The following is a 24,263-nucleotide window of genomic DNA, read 5'->3' as shown; positions in this document are numbered from 1 at the left end:
CACACACACTGTACTGTCACACATGCTGCACCAGAGTGACTGCAAGGGGCAGCCACATAGATGAAACCTGGCACTCCAGCATAAGGAAACACGAGTGTCCCCTTTCCTTATGCATCATCCAGGGTTATGCACAGTGACTAAAATTTCAGCTGTGAAAGTCCCAAGTGTTGGCAGTGACATACCTGATTCTCAGCCAGTGCTTTTCATGCATCTCAGGTGTTCACACTTAGCAAAGTGAGGTATCTAACATATTTCAGAGAGGTGGAGGTAAAAAGTCTGTTCAAAACCCATATTTGTTAAGATTTCATCAATACTGTGCAAAAACATAAGCAACTATTCCAAATCAAAACAGAAATGAGTATTTCTATGTCATGCTGCTGTTCTAGTTTTATATAGCTTAATGTGACATTCCACAAAAATTGTGTCCTTTGTTACTCATTTGGCATTGCTTAAATATGAAAGATTTAAAACTTCAAGAACCAAAAATTAAAAAATGGTTAACTGAACTTTATATTAAAAAATCACAGTTTTTAAGAAGATACTTCATACAGCTGCACCATTCTGATGGTGAGCAGTCAAAATCATCAAGAATTTATGGACAATAGTTTTGCTAATAATACAGGCACACAGTGGCATGTAAACTACACATTACAACTAGAACAGCAAAGGCACGATCTGGTTTGGTTTTTCCTACCTTTCAAGATGTTGGTTAATTTACAAAGGAAAATATTCTATACTCCATGCAGAAGTATTACTTTTATATTTTACAGCACAGGACCATTACAAAACTGCTGTCATCCAATAAAATGGGTCATTTAAATAAAATAATAATATAATAATAATAAAAGAAAAATATAGCAGCTTTTTGCACTGAGGAACTGAATTTCTGAAGTAAAGGAAAACACATGTTCTGTCATCTGTCAGGCTGAGGACATCTGAAATTCTCTGTGTATCTTCTTGTCTACAAAAAGCACTGCCTAGACACTGAAGGTAGCTACAAGTTTTCTGGTTTGCTATTTTCAGCTTGTGTCTGTTTTTCCAGATGTCACCCAAGACCTCAAAAGTTAAGATGTCTGCAAAACTACCACTGCTTCTCTAATACCAAAGCAGGTTTAAGCAGAGATTTAACTGGGAACCTGACTGTGACCCTTCTGTGAATTGAGCCTGTTCAGATGCCTTTGTTCACACCTGCAGACTGAACTCTGTTAAAGGGAGCACTCTAAGCATAACTGGTGTCTCATTGAGAGACAGGAACAGGAGTAGTTTTAAACCAGAACACAGCCCTCAGCAACTTAAAAGTTAAACGTAATGCAGTCATTTTAAAGTGTAATTTCTGCCCATGGCTCCAATAAGATGACAGTTCTGCATTTCGCATAGAAACATTAGAGTAAGTAGAAAACTTTAGTTTACAAATGAAGATCTTTAAAAAAGACATTTCATGTAATTACCTTAAATAGTTCTTATATGAACCATTCCACATTGTGGAAAAGCTGAAATATGCAGTCTGGACTCCACAAGTTAAAGAAAAACAGAGTTATATGTATTGGCACAAATACTTACATCTACATCTGTACAAAGTAAAAAAAGCTGACAACCCCGTCCCACCAATGCAGCGTATTCAACTGCTCTCCAATACACACTTCCTGTGACTGCCAACAAGCGGCGAGCTGGGAACTGAGTCTTCAGAATGTGATGCCAAAAAGTTCCAAACTGCTTTGTCAGTCTCTGAACAGAGGAATCAGAAGTATATCCAAAAAAGTGTCAGTCCACTTGGCATGCTCAGAGGTCACTGCAGCTGCACTCTGTAAGCTCCTATGAGCAGCTTTACCTGTGAAAGAAAACAAAAGATTCCATAATAATGCTGGCCACAGGTGATCACTGTGTTAAGCGCTCCTAATGTAGGAATGGCACAAGAAAAGGCACACAATTGCTACTGACTAAGAAAGGAAAAAAGAGGAATTACAAAGTCCTTACTAAAATCAGTTTATAATAGCTCTACTGAAAGATGGATGGCTTGTTAAAGGACTCCAGTAGAATACTGCAGCATCAGGTGGTGTTTGAACAAGTTAGCCCCAAATCTGAACCAGACAAACATATACTTCCATATGGATACACCTTTTTCCACTTAAAAAAGAAATTAAAAGAAAGTGCAATAAAACATTTAAGAATATAACTTCAGTGCAACTTTTAAATCTAAAGATCTGGAAAATACACCGTTATATGTTTCTAGGATAAAATAAATGCTACCAGAACCAGAACAGGATTCATCTTGCAACATGTAGTGGGGAATATTGCCCAAACCACCTGTAAAATGCAACAGACTATTTAAAAGCAGAGTGCATACTCCAGTAAATATTTCCAACACACAAGCAAAAACATTGTATGCAAAAGAAAGGTGGCCACTCCATGTATCTTTCAGTCATGAAATTCACAATCTACATGGAGAAGATGTTTAGCTGGAACTAGTGTATGAATTATTCTGACTGCAACATAAATATGTTTCATTATAACAGAACTAACACATAGCAATGTTCCCAAGTTCTGGCAATGTCACAGGCTGTAACTGTAACTGATGGAAACTGGGATGTAGAGACAGGAAGATCCTTAAGTTTTGTATTTGCAACATAGAGCTAGAAGCATTCAGACTATGAAAGAGTACAACAGATGACCACACACATTTAATTTTGAGAACATTTTGTACCTTGGCAGTAGGAACTTCTGCCAACCGTATGAAAAGCTTGTTAAGGCCTGCAGTAGGGCTGAAGGAATAAATAAAGTGACTGTCCTACAAGGAAAAAGAAAATGGACAAAGTTAATGGTAGGTTATGGCTGAAAGAGCTGTGTAAGAGGACTAACAATACAACATTTTCAATATGCTTTTTTTGAAAGAACATTGTGTATGAACCTTTGATGCAATGACTGGGAAAACAAGAAGACTTCAAAATTGTGCAGTGATTCATTAAATAGATTAAAAGAAAACAAACTAGAAATTAATTATTAATACTTTGAGGTAGGTTGTTAAGAAAATATTAAAGAACTTACTTGGGTCAAAAATGTGAGAGGCTTGGTCAATTAGAGAAGAAGCCTCAGTTCCAGAATCACAGAAAGTTGGAGGCTGGAGAAGACCTCTCCAGGCCATCTAATCCAACCCCCTGCTTAAGCAGGGCCACCTAGAACCAGGTTGTCCAGCACTATGTCCTGAACTTTTAAGTCATAAATTTTTCTGGAACCTAGTACAAGAAAAGTTTATAGTTCTCTTCATATCCAAAGTTTCATTTTAGAAAAACATCATCATGATAAAAAGTATGCTTCATCACAATATTGTAAATTCAAATTATGGCACTGAGATTTCCCAGGCTGCTGTATAAAGACTTTATGAAGTAGTTTTACAGTAAATCAGTTATATGAAAAGATTTACCAAAAATATGGGAAGTTGGAATTTGTCGTTTAAAACCACAGCTTGTACACTGCATGGTCCACAGAGCCGAGCAACAACTTCTTTACCAAAGAAATTTGCATGGAAAACAAAGAGAAGAATTCCAGATCCTGAAAGGGAAGACAATTCTGTTACGTGAATTTGAAATTAGATCCATCATCTAGAACTGTGTACATTGGACCTTTGCAGCAATAAGGTTATGTGTCTATTAGAAAGGAATGCAAAATGGAAACATCAATCCTTAGCACAGTTTACTTCTGTGGTTTCAGGTTTACCCAAAGAGTGTTACGGAATTTAGTGTGGTTGGGTCTAGTCAAGGGAACAGACAACTGAGACCAGACATTATAGATCTTTATGAACTGCACTGAAATTCAACAAGCAGCAACTTCAACTACCCACAAATGCTTCATTTTAATACATAAACTTGCATTAAGTTTCTTAATTCTAAAATACAGGGTATCTATAAGAACTGGAAGAATTATCCAACAACTCTGAACAACCAGAAAACTGAGCAGACATACCCACTTTCAATCTCAGTTTAAGTGGATTCTAATAGTCACACTGATTTATCACTTTAAGAAAGATCAGTATCAATAGATATTTCCCTGATGTACTCATCAAAAATGACTTAGCTAAGCCAAGCAGCAGAGAATAGCATCTCAATTCCTGGAGGAATATTGAAACATTCCCAAATACCTTGGGAATGGTTTGTGGGCAAAACAAAGTTGACTGCAGCTGCTTCCTTTTCCTAGTATTTCTAGACTGCATTTGTCTCAGGGCACTGCTGGGACTACATTCCAAGCCTTCAGCATGTGACCTACTGTCCATGAAAACAAAAGGATCCACTACAAGATCTTCTCTAGTAATCTAGTAAGCCTAGATTTTCCTGAATCATTAATTCTAAGCTAAAGGTAAAACCACTCATTTCGTACAATGCCTGTCACTGAGCTAATGTAACCCATGACCAGAAAGAAGTTGACACTCTGTATGAGGTAATTAAAAAGTCTTAAAAAAAAAATACAAACCCTACCCATAATACATCAAAATATAATTGCTCTCCCTGTGTTCCACAATCAGAGCGTTCTTAATGTGATGTACTGCAAAATCATACAAAAATAATTTTGCATAGGAGATAATTTAAGACATGCTTTAAACATATTGTTCTATCTTTTTTAAACAATGCCCTCACCACAACAACAAACCCCTCCCTACCTTCTGGCACATTTTGTGGAGGTTTATAGTTAAAATCCAAAGAAAAGTCTGGCCCTTCGCAGAGGCGATGACACGCAATTGGGAACACTGGCTCCAGCAAAGCAAGGCGAGTTTCAAAATAATTCCTGATGGTATCTTCTGCTACTTTTGAGAGCCTGAAAGACCAAACAAATGAGGCCTGTGCTTCACCCAGTGAATTATTTTACCAGACATAGGCTTGGTGAGAGCTGACACACACACACACACACGCAAAAAAAGACTCCAGATCACCTTTTTAGATTCCTGATTTTCAGGAGTGAATGCCTTCCTCACTAGCATTTATGCATAGATGAACCACAGATCTCAATACTTAGTTAATAAAATATTTCATTAGCAATCTGATCATGAAATTCAACTACTGGGTCCAAAAAAAGAAAACATTAATATAAATGCACTGCAGTAGATTAATAAAAAGGATCTTACTAGCCACATATTTTGAAGGCTTTATATACAGAAAGATATCCCAGAAACATCAATATATACTTGGTGGCTAAACAGATATCCCTACTTTCCCAGCCCAACTTAATTATCAATCTGCCTGCAAGTAAAAATAAAAAGTACATCCCTGTATTACTGGCAATACTACTAGAAAAATGCAGTTCCTAGTTAAACTGTGAATGAAACAGTGCAAAAGTAGCCATTCTACCACTAAAAGGCAGGTAAAGTGGGGTTTTGTTTGGTTTTTTTTTGGAGGGTTAGGGAGGCAGATGGAGTGGGAGCCTGGCCTTCAAAGAGAGACCACATTAGCACAGCAGAGGTCCTACCTCTGGCAGCTTTATGGCTTTTTCAGTTATCATTCAGAACACACTTCCCCACCCTGCTAACTGAGACTATCATCTGCAGAATCTAAAACTTCAATGTTTCACTGGAAAGAAACCACAAGAACTGCCCTGCCTAAGCAAGCTGCAAAGCCCATGTAGCCTATTTTCCAGATGCTTGACAAAGCCATATTAAATATGAGAAATTAAACAGTCGTTCTTTTTTGATACACTGTCCTATTTTCTAGCAATCTGATTAAGAGCCATTCAAAACTAGAAACTGCAGCCAAATCCCATCTCCTTAGATCTACTTAATCCTTCTAAAATCCCCTGTATTTGTGACCACAACATTCTGCAAAAATGACATCCATGATTCAGTTTTGCTGTGCAAAAATATTTTTCCACTTCAAACCTATCACTAGATCATTTAGTAGGATGGCCTGCAGAACCTGTCTCATGGCCTTGGGTTATTTTCTGTTGTTGTTTCCTGATTTCGCATTTTGACATTTTAATAATTTTATTTTCAGCTTCACTACTACTATATTGTCCTCCTTTCTGACTGACAAAAAGCACTGAACTGGTATTTTCAGGTAGTGAGTCTAAAAGCTTCCCAAATTAGCAAGAGCTGTGATATTCCCTATACAGTTCACATCAGCACAGTGATACCCCTAGGCACCACTTTGCAATCATCAATATTTAATTTCAACTGCAACTTCACTGGCAAAATCACATGGTCAAGATCTTTGAAAACTCATTATTTAGATTAGCCAAAACCGAAGGTGGCAGATGTCAAATAGGAAACAAACTGGAAAGGCATCAAATAGCAAATGAGTGACTCACTACATTGAACAGCAGATACCAGATCACTGATCTATCCTGCATGCTTGCTGTTGCCTTCAAAATCTTAATTAACAAGTTAAGAATCACCTCAAAAGGTGATTTGCTTCCCTAGGCAAGAATCAGCATACTCCATTCAACCACTTCAGCTGCCCCTGCTCACTTTAACAGGTTTCTAATTTCTGAAAAATAATTATTAGCTTTTATGCTTTTAGCACTTTTCCTTTTAGCATTCTACAAGAGAAAAATATTCCTTATAGTGTTCATCTGCTCAGGACATAAGTTTGATACGGTGATCTACAGTATCTCAGACAAACTTCACAGGGCACTAAAAACAGTGGCATCACAATACTTTCCTCCTGGTATGAAACTGGATCCAAACATGTTACTTCAGCAAAAATCAGTAGCACAAAATCTAGTTGGAAACCAATCACTGCTGGTGCACCCTGAGATCAATACTGGGTCTGGTCCTGTTCAACAGCTTCATTAATGACCTGGCAGGTGGTGCAGCAAGTCCTCAGCACTTTGGCAGATGAGACAAAACTGGGAGGAGTGGCTGATAGCCTCTGGTGTATTTCTGTCATCCACAAGAGACTCCAACAGGCTTGACAGGTGGGCTAAGAGAAATCTCATGGTGTCCAGATACCTTCAGAAAGTTTCCAAAGACCTGACAACCTCTCTGAGCAGCCTGTGCCAGTGCTGCATGACCCTCAAAAGGAAAAATGTATTTCCTGATGCTTAGAGGTAGCCTCCTGTGTTCCAGTTGGTGTCCATTGCCCCTTGTCCAGTCACTGGGAACCACTAAAAACAACCTGACTGCATCCCCTTTACCTTGTCACTTCAGGTGTTTTTTGATTGATACACATTGACCATTACAAGGCAGTTTCTGTAAAGACAGACTTAAGAAGTCAGCTGATGGGAAACACAAGAGATATGAGGCAAAAACCAGCCAGGGCTTTCTATACACTGGAAGAGAGTAAGTTTGGATTACAAACTACTTGACAGAGTGTCTTAGACTACATAGATGAATCACTAGGACTACATAACCATGAAACAAGAAAAAAACCTTGCACTGAGACAGTGTTCTTTCAGCACTAACTATGGATTCATGACAAAACCTCACCTGCTGCAGAAGCCCTAAGACCCTCCCTGAGTCTTCCCCAAGTTTAGAGATTGCTGGTTATAATTTTCTGCCCATATACATTAACTACATTATTCCTCCAAATGGATATTTGAAGAGCTTGCTCCTTCTCTGTATGTTTGTCTCAGTTTAGCTCAGTATATTTTTACATGACCATATGACATCAACACTTTGCATGTCACATACACTGCACTGCTATTCAGTCATTCTGCTGCATGATAATGATGATGATTTCCATCATCTATTGGCATGAAAGCTTTATGTCTGGCACTTTCAGCTCATAGCTAACATTTAAAGGTCCAACTTTTCATAGTGTTTCTGCTTGGTGTTCTTTTGTTTGAATTTTTCCTATGCTTTCTAGCAAGGTATTTTATTTGGCATGCCCTAGTAAGAGCTTACATTCAATGCTCCAGTGCTTATACACTTCTAAGTTTTCATGATTGCTGAATCTTAAGTTAAAGGAATCTTTCTCTTCTAGGAATTACCTTTTCCTCCTTTCCATGTTTTTACTCAGCGTTTGATCAAGTGTATGCCAATTCTGCTAGCTCACATTATTTTGATTTCACATGATTCATTAGTTAGCTTTCTGCCTAAATCAGATCGGTTTTCTTTCCTGACATTTTCCTTGACTTAAACCGGAATTATGCCATGCCTAGCACTGCAAACTTCAGCAGAACAAACTTCCAAGTACATTTTACTCACGTTTCCAAGTGGCTCTTGAGCTGCTCATACACCAGTACGTTATTGCACTGTTTAGCAAAATGCATGGCACTGTTCTGATGCTTGGACAAAATGTTGCAGTCAGCTCCACTTTCAATCATGAGCCGCACTATATCAGAATTCCCTCTTTTACAAGCCTGGGTGGGAAGGGAGAAGATGGAAGGACAGAAAACAATGACAAACCCATCAGAACAGAGCATACATGAGAGTAAGCAGAAGTGCAGAAGTGAATTAAAATCCAAAAGTAGTTACAATTCAGAACTTTAATTATTCGCTCTGTGAATGGTAACACAGCTTGAAACTCAGGAACACACTCCATAAATATTTTATCTTTATCTGGGCAATACTACAGACCCAGTCCTACAGAAGAAGCAACAGTTGGGATTACCAAGCAGATATAATTAGGGAAAAAAAAAAAAAAAAAGAAAGCAAATCCCAGAAGTTCTGTGGAAACATCTGATCTGCTGGAGTTCAGCAACAGTAAATTTTCTTGCAATTGTTTACCTGAGTAAATATGTTTCTGTAGAACTATTTAGAAATTATAGAAGTAACATTTCCAAGTGCCTGTTTTTCTATGCATCTCAGTTTAAAATGGTACTTTGGTATGCAGTAAATTTACAGAATTTGTCTCAGACTGGTACATAGCTATGTCAGAAAGCCACTGTTATCCTCTGCATAGATATTCAAGGCTGTTCACTGTTACAGCAAGAATTTCAGGGCACATCAACTATAAATTTCACAAAAGCACAGGAAAATCTAAAAAAAGTCTTACTTTGAAGAAAGCAAACACATGCTCTTGGTCACTTGTTTTCAAACACTTCACTCAGATAAATTAGGAAAAGACACAAGAGTTACAATATTTTTATCACTGTAAGACCTTTCAGAAGACAGCATCTGACATTTCTCTCTGCTCTGAACTTTTATCTGTGCCTTCAATCCATCATCTGCCATAAACAGAACAACCCACCTGCCTTCCTCAAACCAGAAAGATCAGAAAAATCTCACACCACCTGACATAAAGGAATCGAGTGCTGAGATCTTTTTTGTCTACTAGAAAAAGTATGATCAAACTCCTAAGGTCTAGTAAGAGTGACTTGATAAACACATTGATAGGTTATCCACAGAGGGCTAGCTTTGTCCCAGTAAGTTACTGGAAATGAAGATCCTATTCTTTGTATCTGCATCGCAAAACAAACGCCCGGAATAAGTCACTGTAGGCTGCTAATTGGTTTGTATAGCTGTGCATCAAAGACTAATAAAAACTTTAAAGAAGGTCAAGACTGAGGTTCATGGAAGAAGCCAAATTATGAAGAGATTTTGGATTGAAGTGGCTGAGGAAACCACAAGTGAGTTGTTGTCTTCAGAGAAAATGTGAAATCCCCACTTGTTAAACCTCACAGAGGGCAGAACAGAAACAATAACACATTGTCTGGGCAGGAAAGCTTCTGTAACCTCTTTGGCAAACAAACTATACAAACAGCCTACAGATAAATACAGCAACTTCATCCAAAGGGGAACTTTGGTGAAATTCATCCACATAAAGAAAAAATATTAAAAGCACAGACTGTTTTAAGAGTATTAGAATTTTAAGAGTATTAAAATTTTTAATTAGAATTACAAAAAAAGAAATGTTTTAAAAAATCAGGATTTCCTTTGTGACTGGGGGAGTAATGGGGCAGAAGAGGCACTGGGAATCAGACTGTAAATCTGCTGTTTTATTTCTGGCCTGCAATAAAACAGCAAGTGCCAATCACAGCAACACCTAAGTGAAAGGTCTTTCTTTCTGGAATTTTTCTCTTCCTGCTGACAATCTGATTATCTCAGCTGGAAGACCACATCTGCATTTCTTTGAGCCAAACAACAGAAGAAGATGATGACCCACATTTAGCACTGCATGCTGAAGGCATCTCTGTTTCTTGTTTAGATATTACAGTACATTAAAGAAATGGATCAGAACTCTGCTTAGAGTAACTAAGAATGCTATTTTTATTTCAAATAAGGGATGTGTTCCTGAAATGAATTCTACAAATACGTTTTTATGTTTTACTAGTTTGACAAAAGTATTCCTATTGAACTATGTAAGGATAAACACAGAATTTACCTTCATTAAGGCAGTCTCACCACTGCTCTGCTGCATGTTCACGTATGCTCCAGCTTCCAGAAGAATAGCTACTGTTGTTAGAAAATTCTGGGGAAAAAAACAAACCAAAACCATAACAAAAGTAAGTAAAAATACTCTGGTTTTGTTTCAGAATATAAAATGTCATTTACTTAAAATTCATCCATAGAATTCAAAACATGAGTCATGGCACAATTAATACTGTTCGCTCCCATGGCTAACAAAGAGCATTTCAGACTTAGGCAAGTGCATAGCCCTAAATATTTACAATTCTTACTTTTTTTTCTAAATCCTGCAATAATAAACATCACAGGAAGGAAGCAGTGTATTTGCATCTGCCACCAAACTGGAAAGAGGCTCCCTACTGGCTTGCTATCTACTGTACATGGGAAAGCACATGGACCCACCTGAACAGAAGAGTTCACCCATGAAACCCTGACTTGCTCTAACTTACTGCTTTAGCTGGTCTTATCTTGGGAAGAGCTTGCCACTGTGTCCATTGCCCAATTGCTTTAAAATACCAAATCCTGTTTAATCAGAGATTTTCTTTCCAAGTGTTTCTAGTTTGGATCCTGTGTAGCCAGATATCATAAAAAGCAATTCTACTACAAGAACTTCAGCTCTCAGACAAAAACATTCAGAGATACCCTCTTCCTCCACTTTTCCTCCTATGATATTCTCTGCTCAGGACGGGGTTTGTGATCAGAACTTATTTATACTACAATAACCACAGCTGCTGAAATTATTATTAGACACCCTGCTGTATCTTGCTAACTACTTTTTAGGCACCATCCAAAGGTAAAAAATTGTGTACCACCTTTAAACATAAGTAAAAGAGCCCAGAACCACAAACAGAACAATAACCAAGCCAACCTTTTCAGCTGCATGTATCAATGCAGTTGTTCCATTTTTCTGTCTACCATTAACTTTAGCTCCTTTCCTGATTAGCACCCGCAGAAGGTCATCATGCCCTCCGGCAGCAGCAAGCATTACCAGGGTCATTCCACTTGGGTCCTGGAAAAAAAATCATTGCCATTACAAAAAATAATAACAACAAAAAGAAATACTTCCAAGATAAATCAAAGCTGCAAGACAAAAATTTCAAGCACATCAACATGTTTCACAAAGATTTCCCTCCCTGGCAGAAGAATTCACTCATACATGGCTGCCAGATACCAGCAAATTATCACCTCCCACTTCTCTGGTCCGCAGGTCTCACACTCTGAGCTCCATAATCTGCAAAATCCGTAACATTCTGAGGATCAGAACAAGAAGCAGGAAAACCAGAATGAACCAGGAAGAAAGGCTGTGGGAAAGGGTGGGAAGACCACAAGACTTTTCAGCACCCATGGAGAAAAACCACTATGGCTCAAGTCAGCTGCTCCCACAACATTACTTTTTGATTTTATCAGAGTGTCTTCGTGACCAGCCAGTCTCCTCGCTCATTCCTGCATTTTTCACCAGACCTTACAACTCACAGAACACATGCTGGCCTCAGGAGTTCAATACAACACCTCAGAAGTCTTAGCATAATGTGAAGTTCTCAAAATGCTACATAACACAACTACACAAGATCACCAGTAAAAATACCAGTATTGGAGATTTTAAAATTCAAAAATGGAACTACAGTCCTATTCAATGGGAAAATAGATCCTTGAAAGTAAACCCAGTAAGAACACAGCTGATGACAAACTGTCAGAACACTAATTATGAAGTGGTCCCAGTATGTCAAACAACTTGCAGGTTTTTGGAGCTTTTCAGAGTTTTGTTTCCCATGTACAATGTTTTACACAGTTTAGCCACTTGTACTGATGGTTATTGTTCCTAATAGCATGCAAAGTTCCACATTTAGTCAGTTAAATACACTGGGCAAGTTGGCTGGAAAGCTACTGGGATGGTTCTATCAAACTTCAGTTTTTCTTGGAAGAAATCAATAACAAATACTGAAACTTCCAAGTTTGTAGTCCTTTTTGATACCTTGTGCTTTTTTTACTTAGGTGAGATGGAAATCTGCTACAGCATAAGAGGGAAAAGCTTTTCAAAAAGTCAAAATTTGTTTTCTTCCCTCCTACTGTCTTCCAATACTTCTACTGCACAAAAATTACCTCTTGATCCAAATTATATTCCTCATTTGAAGAAAGGGCCATTTTCACTGTCATGTAGTCTCCACTTTTAACAGCATCTCTCAGGAGAGCTAGAAAATAAATTCAATGTTGTTATAGGATATTTCCCTTTGAAATGTCAGCTAAGAAACACCCCTTCTTGCCAGAAAAATACTCACCACTTGATATTGGTTCTGTTGATACATTATTCTCATCTTCTCCATCAAGATGCTTCTGGAATTCTTCTAGTGTCAGCCATTCTAACTGCATGTCCATACCCAAACTCAGGACTTGCTGCTTGCCATCTATCATGTATTTAATTTTGGGGAAGGAAAAAAAAAAAAAAAAGTAAAATAAGTAACAAATTGTAAACTTTCAAGCTAATGAATGCTTGCCCTTGCTTCAATCATCAGCAGCTTAACAAACGACTACTGCTACTTTTCATTCAAGTAAACCCTGGCAGTCAGTATGGAATGTTTCTCAGCAGCAAAGGCTACATTAGAAACAAACATTAAAAGCTTTTACTTGAAAGAAACTGCTAATTTGTTGTAATAAATAAGGCTAAAGTGATTATGGGAAGGTGAACACTCCATCACTGTAGTAGCAGAAGCAATGGAAACACACTGAAAAGATACCAGTGAGTTTCAGAAGAGAACTTCTTTTCAGCCCCCTGCAGAGACAAGAACTGGAGCACTAGAAATGCAAGCAGGAATGGAGAAAATCTCAACTACCAGTGTTCTCCATTTGACACACATCCAGTACTTCTCAGTCACATTCTGCAGGAATGCAAGTCCATGTGTTTGCTTCATCTCTTATATTTCTCCTTTCCTTGTACACTTTGCTCTTTTAATTCTTCTATGAATTTCTATTCTAACAAAGATTCTTCTCTTTTGCAGTTATTCTCATAATATTCACTTTTTTTTTCTTCTGAAGCGACATTAAATTACTCAAATGCACTTTTGATGACCTTAAAGCCTAGAATATTGAGACAGTTACCAAGAGTGACTACTTGAGCCACTAAATACTATTATGTAACAAAATTTAAGTAAAAGACCAGCATCAATTTAGAATCAATTTAGAAAAGATTTGTTCTCTTTCTGTAAGGTATTTGAGAACAGGAGCAAGCTTAACATAAGACCAAAGTCAGGAGAGCTAGTCCACCTCCACCTACCCTGCCAAGTCTGAGTTCTGACTGCTTTCAACATGGTACCATCTTCCTTTTAAGAAATGCAGTTTAGAATTGTGCATAAATTACTACTTCTGAAGTACAGTTCAGTATCTGTGATGACCAGACAAAGGACAAGTGCTGCACAGAAACAATCATTAATCATTCTGCTTCTTACTACTTTTCTTAAGCACTGTAAGCATCTACACTACTTTCAGAAAAAGGTGTTTCTCTAGTGAAGGAATTTATCCTGAAAAAAGTAAACCAGAGTTGTTCCAAGATGAAGAGCAGTAACAGTAATAATCAATTATACTATTAGGAACAGAAACAGAACCTAGACATTTTTTGCTGTGTATTTAATCATCCAGGGTTGTATAACATAACCTGTCTCTGTGGCTAAAGCAGAAGGCAAGCTGTTTGTCTGATGGGAGCCCTACTAATTTTTCTAACTATAAAAAGTATATATGCATAATGTCATCAGAACACTTCTGAAAATAGTCAATAGTTGGATGAATTCCTCTAAAAAAAAGTTACTATTACATGCCAGAGAAGCACAGTTGTCAATATTAAATAGGGCAAAATCTTGACTTGTCTACAAAAATGTCAAGAGACTTCTATATACTTCTGTGCTTCATACATGAAGCATATATTAACATTCTCATGAAGCATGTATTAACAAAGCCATTAAACACAAGACTTTTGCTTCCTAAAATAAAAACAGAATTCCTTGTTTCTAGGGGGTGTGTGCACACATGTGTTACAAAACGACACAATATCTACCCTTGTAGAAATAAGAAGAGAATGCCCTGAAGGGTCATTTCTTCTCTGTTTCAAGAAGTTAGCACTTACTTTTTAGGACCTTCTGTTCTTTTCTGTTTTTTTCTTCTTTTTCAGGCTCCTTTTTTTGAGATTTTTCTTTAATTTCAGTTTTCTTTACTTCTCTTTCCTAAAATTGAAAACAAAGATCAAATTTTAGTGGTAGAGGAAAAATGGAAAATAAACTCCTTTCACCACTCCAAACATAAAGCATATTTACAATTAATACTACTGAAACCTGTATACAGTGGGTTTCAGTAGTATTAATTGTAGACTTGTAGACATTCCTAAGAATTAAACAGGTGAGTCAGGAGTTAAGTCTGTGAAGGCTTCTTTCCTAACAGCAGAGGTATTATTTCCTGAACATAGTAACTTCAATTCATATTTTTACTGCATCCCAGCCATTCAAGTCGCTTTATGGAAGAGCTGCAGATATGACAAAACCAGCATTTTGAAGGCAATTCAAAATTAGGAACTTTTTGTTTGTTCCAAATAGTACACCTGAATAGAATGTAATTATTTCAGAGTATTTAACAATTTTGTAGCACCGTATTTGAAGCATTATGATATCATTGAGTTGAACCTCAACCGAGAAAACTTGACAGTTGGACACAAAAGGTTCCAAGCCTTGCAATTTACACAGACAGAACATTATGGCAACAGTTATTTGTGAAAAACAGACACTCAGCAAAATCCAGCCAAACTCATGATATCCCTGCAGAAGTCCAAGCTCAGTAACAGTAGTTATTAACCGTATCTAATATCAGTTATTGTAGATGTAGATATATAATCAAATTTGCCAAAATGGAATTCAGCTTTCTCTACCAAAGTTTGCCTTTCTCCTCCTGTAATCTTCTCTCTCCACTCAGCAAATTCACTGCAGAGTAGGTTGGACAAGGCTCCTTGGCATGGCTTTTTATCAGCCTCTGACACTAACCTGGCACAGGGAGTAGCACTATCTTTCTGAAAAACTGCCCCAAAAGAAGTCCTCACAAAAATTTAAATATATGCTACCATGTGACACAGCAAAAACCTTAATTAAACCAGATTAATTTGGTGTATCATTATGTATTAGTAGAGCTGAGACATTTAATTGCTTTCCTCTTCGTCCCCCTTCCCTCCACAAAACTTGGCTTTTGATCATGGATGTGATTAATGCTAACACAGGCAGCTCTTCATCCTGCCAGATGCTAGGTATTTAAGAGGAAATCCATAACTTTCTAAAGAGACTACCAGATATTTGCTACAGTGGGGCTGTTAAAATCAGTAACCGTGAATTCTATTCCAGATTTCTAATGCTGATCAGATGCAGAACATACCCATTTATTTTTGGAGGCAAATGAAATGGAAGGAATGGTTCACCATGCAAACTGACCCTAAACAGAAAATACTGTGTTATAAATTGACATGACTGGTGTTCTATAAGCAGAGTTACATAGGAAAGACAGGTACCTGAAATATACGTGATGACTTTCTTTGAAAGGTATCATCTCTCTGGGCCAACAATTTAGTGAACAAAAAAACCCCCTGCAGAATTCTCCACCAAACCCACCCACGCAAGTCCCCAGCTGCTCCAGAGAATAATTAGCCAGTTACAGAAAACACTGTTTAAGCCTTCTACACTCAAGAGAAGCAAAGAGCAGAACACCTTCCATACATTGCTGGTACCTTGGAGCGTGACTTTCCTTGGAGCACGACCGTGAGAGAAGCATAGAAACAACTCACTGAGAATGCTGAAGAGCCACAAGCAAACTCACTGTCCTCTGATGTTGATTTATCCATGGTCAAGGTGACAGGATTTTTATACCATTGGTAAATAGAACAGAATTCCCAAGATTTTTCCTATTCTTGTCTCTCTCTCACAAACATTATAGCCTTGAACTGTATGCAAAACATTTGGGTAATAAAGGACCATATCACTTCAACTAATTAAATAGCCTTCTGAAACTGGCCTATGCCTCAGAGTAATTCCATGTTTTCCAGAACTTTCAACACTAAGATCCTGCAAACACACTCTTTTGTCTAGCTCTACTCTGAGATTATGACACATAATTCTCTATCCCAAAATAACTTATTTAAGGTGACCTACTCCATAAACAGAACAATCACAAGCAGAGAACCACTGCTGAACCTGCAGAAGAAACTTTACACCATGGAATTATCGTCTCAGAAGTGGGATATATCCAGTAAGTATCAATGTGTTTTGGCTGCAATCTTGTTAAATCAGAACATGGCTGCTCTTAGCAGACAATGTTTTATGAACTGCAAACTGTATTAGAACAGGCTGAAGCAGATGAAAGAAATTATATTCCCAGAAACATTGCAAAAAATATTTATTTTTGTCATAATTTTCTTCTTTTGCCTTTACAATTTCTGCTTCTCTTAAAGCATTACTGTATTAAATAAGGAACAATAAACATCCTGGTATTTGCTTAGTTCATTTCTTACAACAGGTACAGCATTTCTATTTCTATTTAATATGAAACCATGTCATTAAACTAAGCATTTGCTGTAAGCACTCCAGGAATTCTAACAAGACAAGCCTGCTACACAATTATCTGGGAGACCTGGGCTTTAGAAGTGATTTCAGCATTCCAGTTCTCAGGTAGGTGCCACCACATGTAAGCCCTGATGGAATGGCTGGTGTCTGAGAGAGCAAGTGTTGCTCAACACTGTTCTGCCTTACTACACAAATAGAAGAAAGTCAAATGAGGAAACTCTTGAAGGTGGGCATGAACAAAGCTAAAAACAACAGCATGCCTTGCAAGAACAGGAAATTTCATTCTAAGACATAGTAAATGGGAGAAATGTATCCTTTCACATTTATGCTTTCCTTTCCTAAAGCATTCCCCCCCTTCAGAGTGTTCAGAATCCTGAAATTACCCAGTCTCTGTTACACATTGTGCAGTGGGTGGTTCTTTAAGTTCATGCAGCTCAGTACCTTTCCAGTTTGTACTTTTCTCTTTGCCATCACGAACAGTCATGGTTTGAGGTATCTGTACCTCGAAGATACAGACTGATTTTACCCCCAGCCTCCACCCTAACTGTGCTTACCTCCCCAGGGGAATCCATGGGTTTGCACACCCTTTCATCAGCACTCAATTTCAAACCCTTCTGCACTGGTGAAGGAGCAGGTGACACTTTCTCCAACTCTCCTGGTACTTTTTCTTGACCTGTTTGCTTTTTGTGCATGCTCTTCTCTAAATGAGTATCCTGAATTTCTACTTTTCCACCTTCTTCTCTACAGTCTTCTGCTTTAGGAATTTTTTTCTTCTTTCTTTTAGCCCTAGTATCAATACCGTCATCTTCATTACTTGCTGATCCATCAAGATATTTATCAGTAATAGCATCTTTTTCATCAATTTCTTGTTCCAATCTCTCTTCTCCACTTATTACCTTCTGCTTTTCATCTTTATTTTCAGAATTTATGTTTGAACTTTCATTATCAGTTCCCTGAGAAATTGAATCATCCACAGTGCTCGATTCTGAGTCCAACTGAACATCTCCATGCTTCTCCTTGTGTGATTTTTTATTTTCTTTAGAATCTTCTTTAGATTTTATTTTTAAATCTTCTCCTTTCTTTTTCTTGATTTCTTTAGTATCTTCTTTCCTTTGCTTCTTTGGGTCCTTTGAATCCTCCTTAGTTTCTAAAGTCCTTTTTTTTGGCTTTGAATCTAAAACCAAAGTATCTGAGGAATTTTCACATTCTGTTCTGGGTTTTTCCTTGGGTTTTGCAGACTTAGATTTTTTCTTCTTCAGGTCATCTGGACTTTTATCCTCTCCCTCTTTTGACTTCTTCTTTTTCTTCTTTGGTGAAACATCATCTTTTGTTTCACTCTGCCAGTCGCTGTCAGACTCTGCTTCAAATATATCATCATTTAGAGGTGGTTTCTAAAAGGTAAAGGAAAAAAAATAGAATTTTTTCCTTCCCCAATAAACTATCACTTTGGTACAAAGTATACAAAAATGGTAGTGGTCGTGCTTGGGAAAAATAATTTTTTAAGCACTTCAATCTTTTGATCCCTGCCAAGATCATTCCTCATTGCCAAATTGCAAACATGCTTACTTACTTAAATTACACTATGAACTGCTTGGATGAGAATCAATACACAAACAATTCAAGTAAACCAATTACACATCCAACAACCACATTCCAGAACAGAACTTAATCTGAGCTATTTTACATCAAAAACAATTGATTTGATTTTGCAGGATTTACCTACAGGTTTCCCAGAAGCAGTGTACCAGTTTTCAAAAAGGATTGTTAAGTGTAACAACAGTGCTTTTTCAAGCTGAGCCTTTTAAAAAAAGAAAAGAAAAAGACATATTCTGCCCTCTGGCATCTAATCTTTCTGTATTCCTCTCTTGCCAAAAGTCATTGATCTCCTACAGAAAGCAGGAGGGTGACTGGAACATTGTGCCCACCTTCAGTGACAAGACAATATGCATATGGGCAGGGAAAGGGGGTTATTTATGTTGTCAAACGAAAATGACCGTACATCACTTACATAGTTCCATTAGAAATGGAATTGAAGTTTAGGTGGATTCAATCTACAAGCAAACTTGTCAACAAAAAAAATCCCTACCACAGAACAGCAACAATATTAAGTTTCACAAGAAACAAAAACGTTTTGGATGAGATTCCTTAATTCTATGTTTCAAATGCCTTCTCTTCTCCCCTCCTCTCGTTAGTAGTCTAGATAGGGATTATGTCTCCAGTGTAAGATACTGGAAGCTGAAACACACCTGTATGTCTTTTTTAACAGGTTTAGGCTTATTATCCACAATCTTTTTTCTGAATTCAAGAAGCACTTCTTTGCAGTCTTCCAAGTGAGCCTCTGGTTCCCAGGTATCATCATCAGAGGTGTATCCTTTCCACCGGACTTTATAGAGAGTTTTACCCTGTAAGAAAAACCCACAACATTTAATACAATATAGCACAGTATTGCATCAGCTAGTCAATTCTTGAGGATGTCAGTGGATATACAATTTTGTGTATATAAAAATCAGTATTTCTGTAGTTGGAATAGTTTTATTCAAAATACTTCCAGTATCTAACATCTATTCAGAACCACAGCTACAATGTACATATCATAAATTCGCAGTCAGATTATCAAAATGGGTTTTCTGACACTTATGAAATGATTTCTTTTCAAGTTTTAATATTTCTTCCATAAAAATTTCAAGCGTGACTGTTTTCTCTCTGTTGAAAAACTTGATATAAACCCTTAAGACTTCTAATGAATTAACACCATTCACCAAATTTCATATTGGAATTTATAACTTATGCTATATTTGTAATCAAGTCTATTTTTGATAAACTGAAATACCAACAGTTAGGAAAAAATCCTCAGCAATGAAATCAAGTTAAACCTAGACAAAAATCTGAGTGTCTGCATCTCAGTGGAGTTAGTTACAAAGATTTTGGTAGATTACATACAAAAATCTGAGACCAATTTTTTCAAGAGTATTGAACTTCACTGAGGGATAAAATTGCACCTTGTAGTCTCTATCTAGTTTTTCTACTAAAGTACAAAGTTCTTTACCATTAAAAAATTAATTTTTTAGCAAATGTACTTAGGAAAGCACCTTTGGAGAGGCAAAATAGTACCTCTCATTTTCAAGCATGCACTGATAATGCTCTGAAAGACATTACAGTGCTAACCAAGCCTGGAGAAAGAAAGCTTCAGAAGAATTGCCATTTGACACTTACTGTTAAATGTCTGTGCTTAAATTTTTGCCTGAGCATAATTAACCTTTGACCAAGTGTATATACATGCCACTAAACTTCAGCAACCAACTAACCAACTCTATTTACAATCTTCTGTATTTTGCTTCACAGACATCTAAATAAATAAATAGCCTATATTCAAACACCTTAGTTTAAGATTTCTCTTAGAATTTAGCTTAATTCTTAAATCAAGAGAGATGGTTAAGTTTCCAAAATCATATTTCCCTCTCCCCTTTCTTTCTTCTGTTGGGTTACTTACAAAACAAGCAACCAGTAACTTCCTCATTACAGTCACAGAGTGTGTTATGTTGTAAAAGATCTCCAGAACTAACAAGTAAAATGCCCTCTCAAAGCAGGACTGCTTACATCAGACTGCTCAGATATCTGCCCAGTCAGTGTATTTATGCAGATTTCCCTGTCTTCCAGCTTGTGTCCTCTGTCTCATCCTTTCCCTGGTTTTGGTTTCCCTCATTTTTTCCCTGATTTTTGAGCTCCCCTGATTCTTCTCTTCTTATAGCAAAGCAAATCAAGCTCTCAGCTTCCTGACTGTTTTCATTACCCTTCTCTCTGGTATGTACATGTCTTTCTGTCCTGGGGAGCTCAGAACTTCACACAGTACTCGGGATGCTCCCCGGCAGTCTGAGAAGAGAGAATGAAGCATCTCTTGATCTTCTGGCTACACTCCTGGACGCTGCTGTCCTTCTTTGCTGCAAAAACTGCTGACTCATGTTCACCTTACTTGCCTGTGGGGACTCCCATCTCCTTTCTTGCAAATCTGCATCCTAGCCAGGTGGACTCTCACCTGCCTGGTGGCACACGGTTATTCCCTTTCAGATGCAGGACTTCTGCTAGCTGCAGAGTTAGGAACATCCTTGTAACTCAAGTACCAAATAAGCCACAAGTCCTTTTTTCATTAATTGAGAAAGCTGCATAAAAGAAAGTCTAATGCAAATGCAAAACCATTTGGCTGCTGTACATTCCATACATGGAGAGTGACAGAAAAATGCAGCTGAGGATAGTTTTATAAAATTCAGCTTAAGTGAAGGCAGAAGATTGATTCTCACACTTAAGAGACATGGTCTTACTCACCTATCAACTCACCTATCAACACTCTTTCACTCAGTATTGATATTTTTCCCCCTCTGTTATCACTTAGAAAAAACAGAATTATTCCAAGCATTTTTATACTGCTCTAGTTTCTGTGAGAACTAGTCATGAGCTAGAACCAATTCATATGGAAAAGGGTACCACCATATCATTAAACAGCAGAGTTAAAATTTCCCATTTCCACTGGGGACCACCAGGTTTGCACCAGAGCCTGTTGTTTTAGTATAACTGAGATGCAGTAAGAAAAGCTTTATAGATATACTGAGAGACTACATTTCCAAATTTTCACTGCTTGTCCTCTTTAAGTAGGTCAAGTTAATGTTTTAGTTATCCACAGGTCTAACTCCCCAGCCCAATCCCAATCCAGAAGTGCTGTCTCTCATCCTACCATAACTGCCAGGCCCAGCAACACCAGTACTGTGTGTGGGAAGAGCATCTCTGTGCAGGGCTCTCCAGCTGTCACACTTCTGTTCTGTGACACACAACACCCCGACCTGCCTCATGCCACGCTGCACAGTGGCTGACTTGCTCTGTGGTGACACATGGCCCTTCCCAGCCATTCTGGAAGTTACACCTCAGTATGAGTTCCTGCCTTGCCCTGCACTTGTGGAGCCCAGGAGCACAGGCCCTGCAGCAGAGCAACTGAGAGGGCACCTGATGCGTTTGGAGCTCATGCCACCAAGCCACAAGCACCATGTGCGGGTACATCCACGCGCTGAAGCTCACTGCGCTGAGCCAGCCTGCAAAACTCAGGCACACAGAGCTCAGAACGTGCTGCAGAACGGGCTGCTTGGAGTGGGATGGAAAAGAGACACCCTGTTACCAGCATGTGCCAATGACATTTTTAAGAGATGGTACTTGATGTATCCCAGTACTCTTCAATGTCTCACTATCACGACCACCTACAGATTTCAGGTTCCATCCCTTGGGGGTGGGTGGTAAGAAAAGGCAAAAAAAAACAAAAAAAACGAATCCTATTGTTTTCAAGCCTGACTTATGTTGACCAACACTTCATACGGGCAAAGCTATAAATACTTATTACCCTGAAAGCATAACATAATCTGAAGACATAAACATATTTCAGCTAAGGTGCTGTCGGAACATCACAAATATTGAAAAAAATATTGCTTTGAAGGCTCTCCAGCCTAAGGGTTTCAAGACTGATCTTTTACATGGAATTGACAGAATTTTATGTCATGTACCTGACTGAAGCCTAAAATAAAAATCATCAATTAGTTAAAATAAAAATCTTTCAGGCACAAAATAATTTTAAAAACCCTCTGCCAATTATTTTTTTTTATTTGAGGTTTAAGAAAATTTTTAAAGAACTCCAACCAGTCTAAGTTGCTTTCAAATAAACAAATCAAGGTCTGGTATTTCAGTTTAAACAATGCAAGATCACTACAGCTTATTATTTTAATTAGGGGAAGACGCTCTTATTTTAGGAAGTCTTCCCCCGTTTTGTCTGTGAACGTGGACCTTGGCAACATACCTTGAAAACGCCTCTAAGTTCTCAGCTACGTTCAGCCCTGTCCATCTCTGCGCTAAAACATTTCACATCAAAATAGTGTTCAGCGCCAGGAGCAGTTTAACAACGCAGACAAAACCAAACAACTTAGTAAAGGCTTATCTTTGGCTGAAGAGATTGAATCCGGAATAAGGCACAAAAAGCCTCCTCGCACACCCGTGCACAGCGCGGTTCACATTGCAACTCTAACGGGATTATCTTTTCACGTGCTCCTCGGCCGGTGTAAGAGACCCGCGCACTCACCCCCTCGTTCTTCATGTCAAGGATCTTTTCCACCTCGAACACGTCCTCCCCCTCCTCCTCCTCGTCCTCTTCGCTCTCGCCGCCGCCAGCCTCCCCGCCGGCTCCTGCCGCAGCACCCGTCGCTTTGCCCGCCCTGCCGCCGTCTCCTTTCCCGTCCTCTTCATCCTCCGCCGCCGCGGCCGCCGCCGCCTCCTCCTCTCGCCGTGCCCCCTCCAGCCTGGCCGCCGCCGCCTCGGCCCCGCTCCCGGCCGCCGCCGCCATCTTGGGCCGCGTTTCAAACGACAAGGGCGCACAGCGGCTGCGACATCCGCGGCCGGGCGCGGGGGGCGGGGCGGCCGCTCCAGCCAATGGCCGCGCGCGCAGCCCGTGGCGCACGGGGCCGCGTGCCTTCCGCGCGGCCGCCGCTGGGCGGGGCTTGGGCGGGACAGTCCCGGTGCAACGTCCCCGTGGCGGGGACAGCTCCGCCCAAGGATAGGGACAGCTCCCGCGGCAGCGGCGTGCTCCGAGCAACCCCGACCCGGCCTTGGGCACCTCCGGGCGTGGGGCAGCCACAGCTTCTCTGGGCAACCTGTGTCAGTGCCTCACCGCCCTCACAGGGACGAATTCCTCCCTGACATCTAATCTAAATCTCTTCTCTGTAGTTTAAGAGCATCCCCCCACGCCCTATCACTGTCTGCCCGTTACTCTTCCTCTTTTTTGTAATCCCCCTCTAGGTACTGGAAGGTTCTACGAACAAAACGGACCCTCAGCCTATCTTAAGAGAGGTTCTCCCTCTAATCATCCTGGTGTCCCTCCTCTGTACTCGCTCCAGCAGGTCCCTGTTCTCCCTGTGCTGGGACCCCAGAGCTGATGCAGCCCTGCAGGTGGGGGCTGAGCAGAGCAGAGGGGCAGAATCCCCTCCCTGGCCCTGCTGCCCACCAGTGGATGCAGCCCAGGACACGTTTGGCTTTCTGGGCTGTGGGAGCACACTGACAGCTCATGGCCAGCCTCTCATACACCAGCACCACCAAGTCCTTCTCAGCAGGCTGTTCTCCCATGCTTGGGATCGCCCCAAACCAAATGCAGGATCTTCCACTTGGACTTGTTGGATCAAAGCTATTCTTTGCCCTCAGCTGGACGAGATTTTGGAGAAATGCACAAGAAAGATATACATGGACATCTCAGGACAAGATCCTGCTGTGGCATTCATAGGGTTTCTTACTAAGGAAAAAGAACTGTTTTTAATTTCATAGTATTTTGCATGTTAAAGAACTTGGCAAGTATAGCTTTTTTATGTAACATGTAGGAGGAAGGAAAAAGAAATCTTGTA

At 39.2% G+C, this 24,263-nt stretch overlaps 1 protein-coding gene across 1 annotated transcript; it reads right to left on the bottom strand.

The window, feature by feature from the left end:
- Nucleotides 1–1,518: 1,518 nt before the first annotated feature.
- On the bottom strand, nt 1,519–23,270 carry MPHOSPH8 (M-phase phosphoprotein 8). The gene is made up of 13 exons (XM_053935741.1): nt 22,955–23,270; nt 19,092–19,247; nt 17,400–18,236; nt 14,379–14,475; nt 12,544–12,669; nt 12,368–12,456; nt 11,136–11,276; nt 10,245–10,331; nt 8,126–8,280; nt 4,649–4,803; nt 3,419–3,546; nt 2,702–2,785; nt 1,519–1,828 (listed from the first exon to the last, which is right to left on the bottom strand). The coding sequence occupies exons 1-13, from the start codon at nt 23,213–23,215 to the stop codon at nt 1,787–1,789; spliced, it is 2,358 nt and encodes a 785-aa protein (XP_053791716.1). The 5' UTR covers nt 23,216–23,270; the 3' UTR covers nt 1,519–1,786.
- Between the last annotated feature and the right edge of the window lie 993 nt (nt 23,271–24,263).

This window comes from Vidua chalybeata, chromosome 2, assembly GCF_026979565.1.
Source record: "Vidua chalybeata isolate OUT-0048 chromosome 2, bVidCha1 merged haplotype, whole genome shotgun sequence".
NCBI classification, from domain to species: domain Eukaryota; kingdom Metazoa; phylum Chordata; class Aves; order Passeriformes; family Viduidae; genus Vidua; species Vidua chalybeata.
This window is presented reverse-complemented; position numbering and strand designations above follow the sequence as displayed.

Bases quoted from the DNA above. Each gene is read 5' to 3' on its own strand.
- MPHOSPH8 (XM_053935741.1), bottom strand. From the start codon at position 23,215: ATGGCGGCGGCGGCCGGGAGCGGGGCCGAGGCGGCGGCGGCCAGGCTG. The intron at 4,804-8,125 runs GTGAGTAAAATG...TTGGTCTTTCAG, and splicing joins CTCAAGAGCCACTTGGAAAC to GCTCTCAAAAGTAGCAGAAG. The intron at 1,829-2,701 runs GTACAAAATGTT...TTTCTTTCACAG, and splicing joins CAGAAGTTCCTACTGCCAAG to GTAAAGCTGCTCATAGGAGC.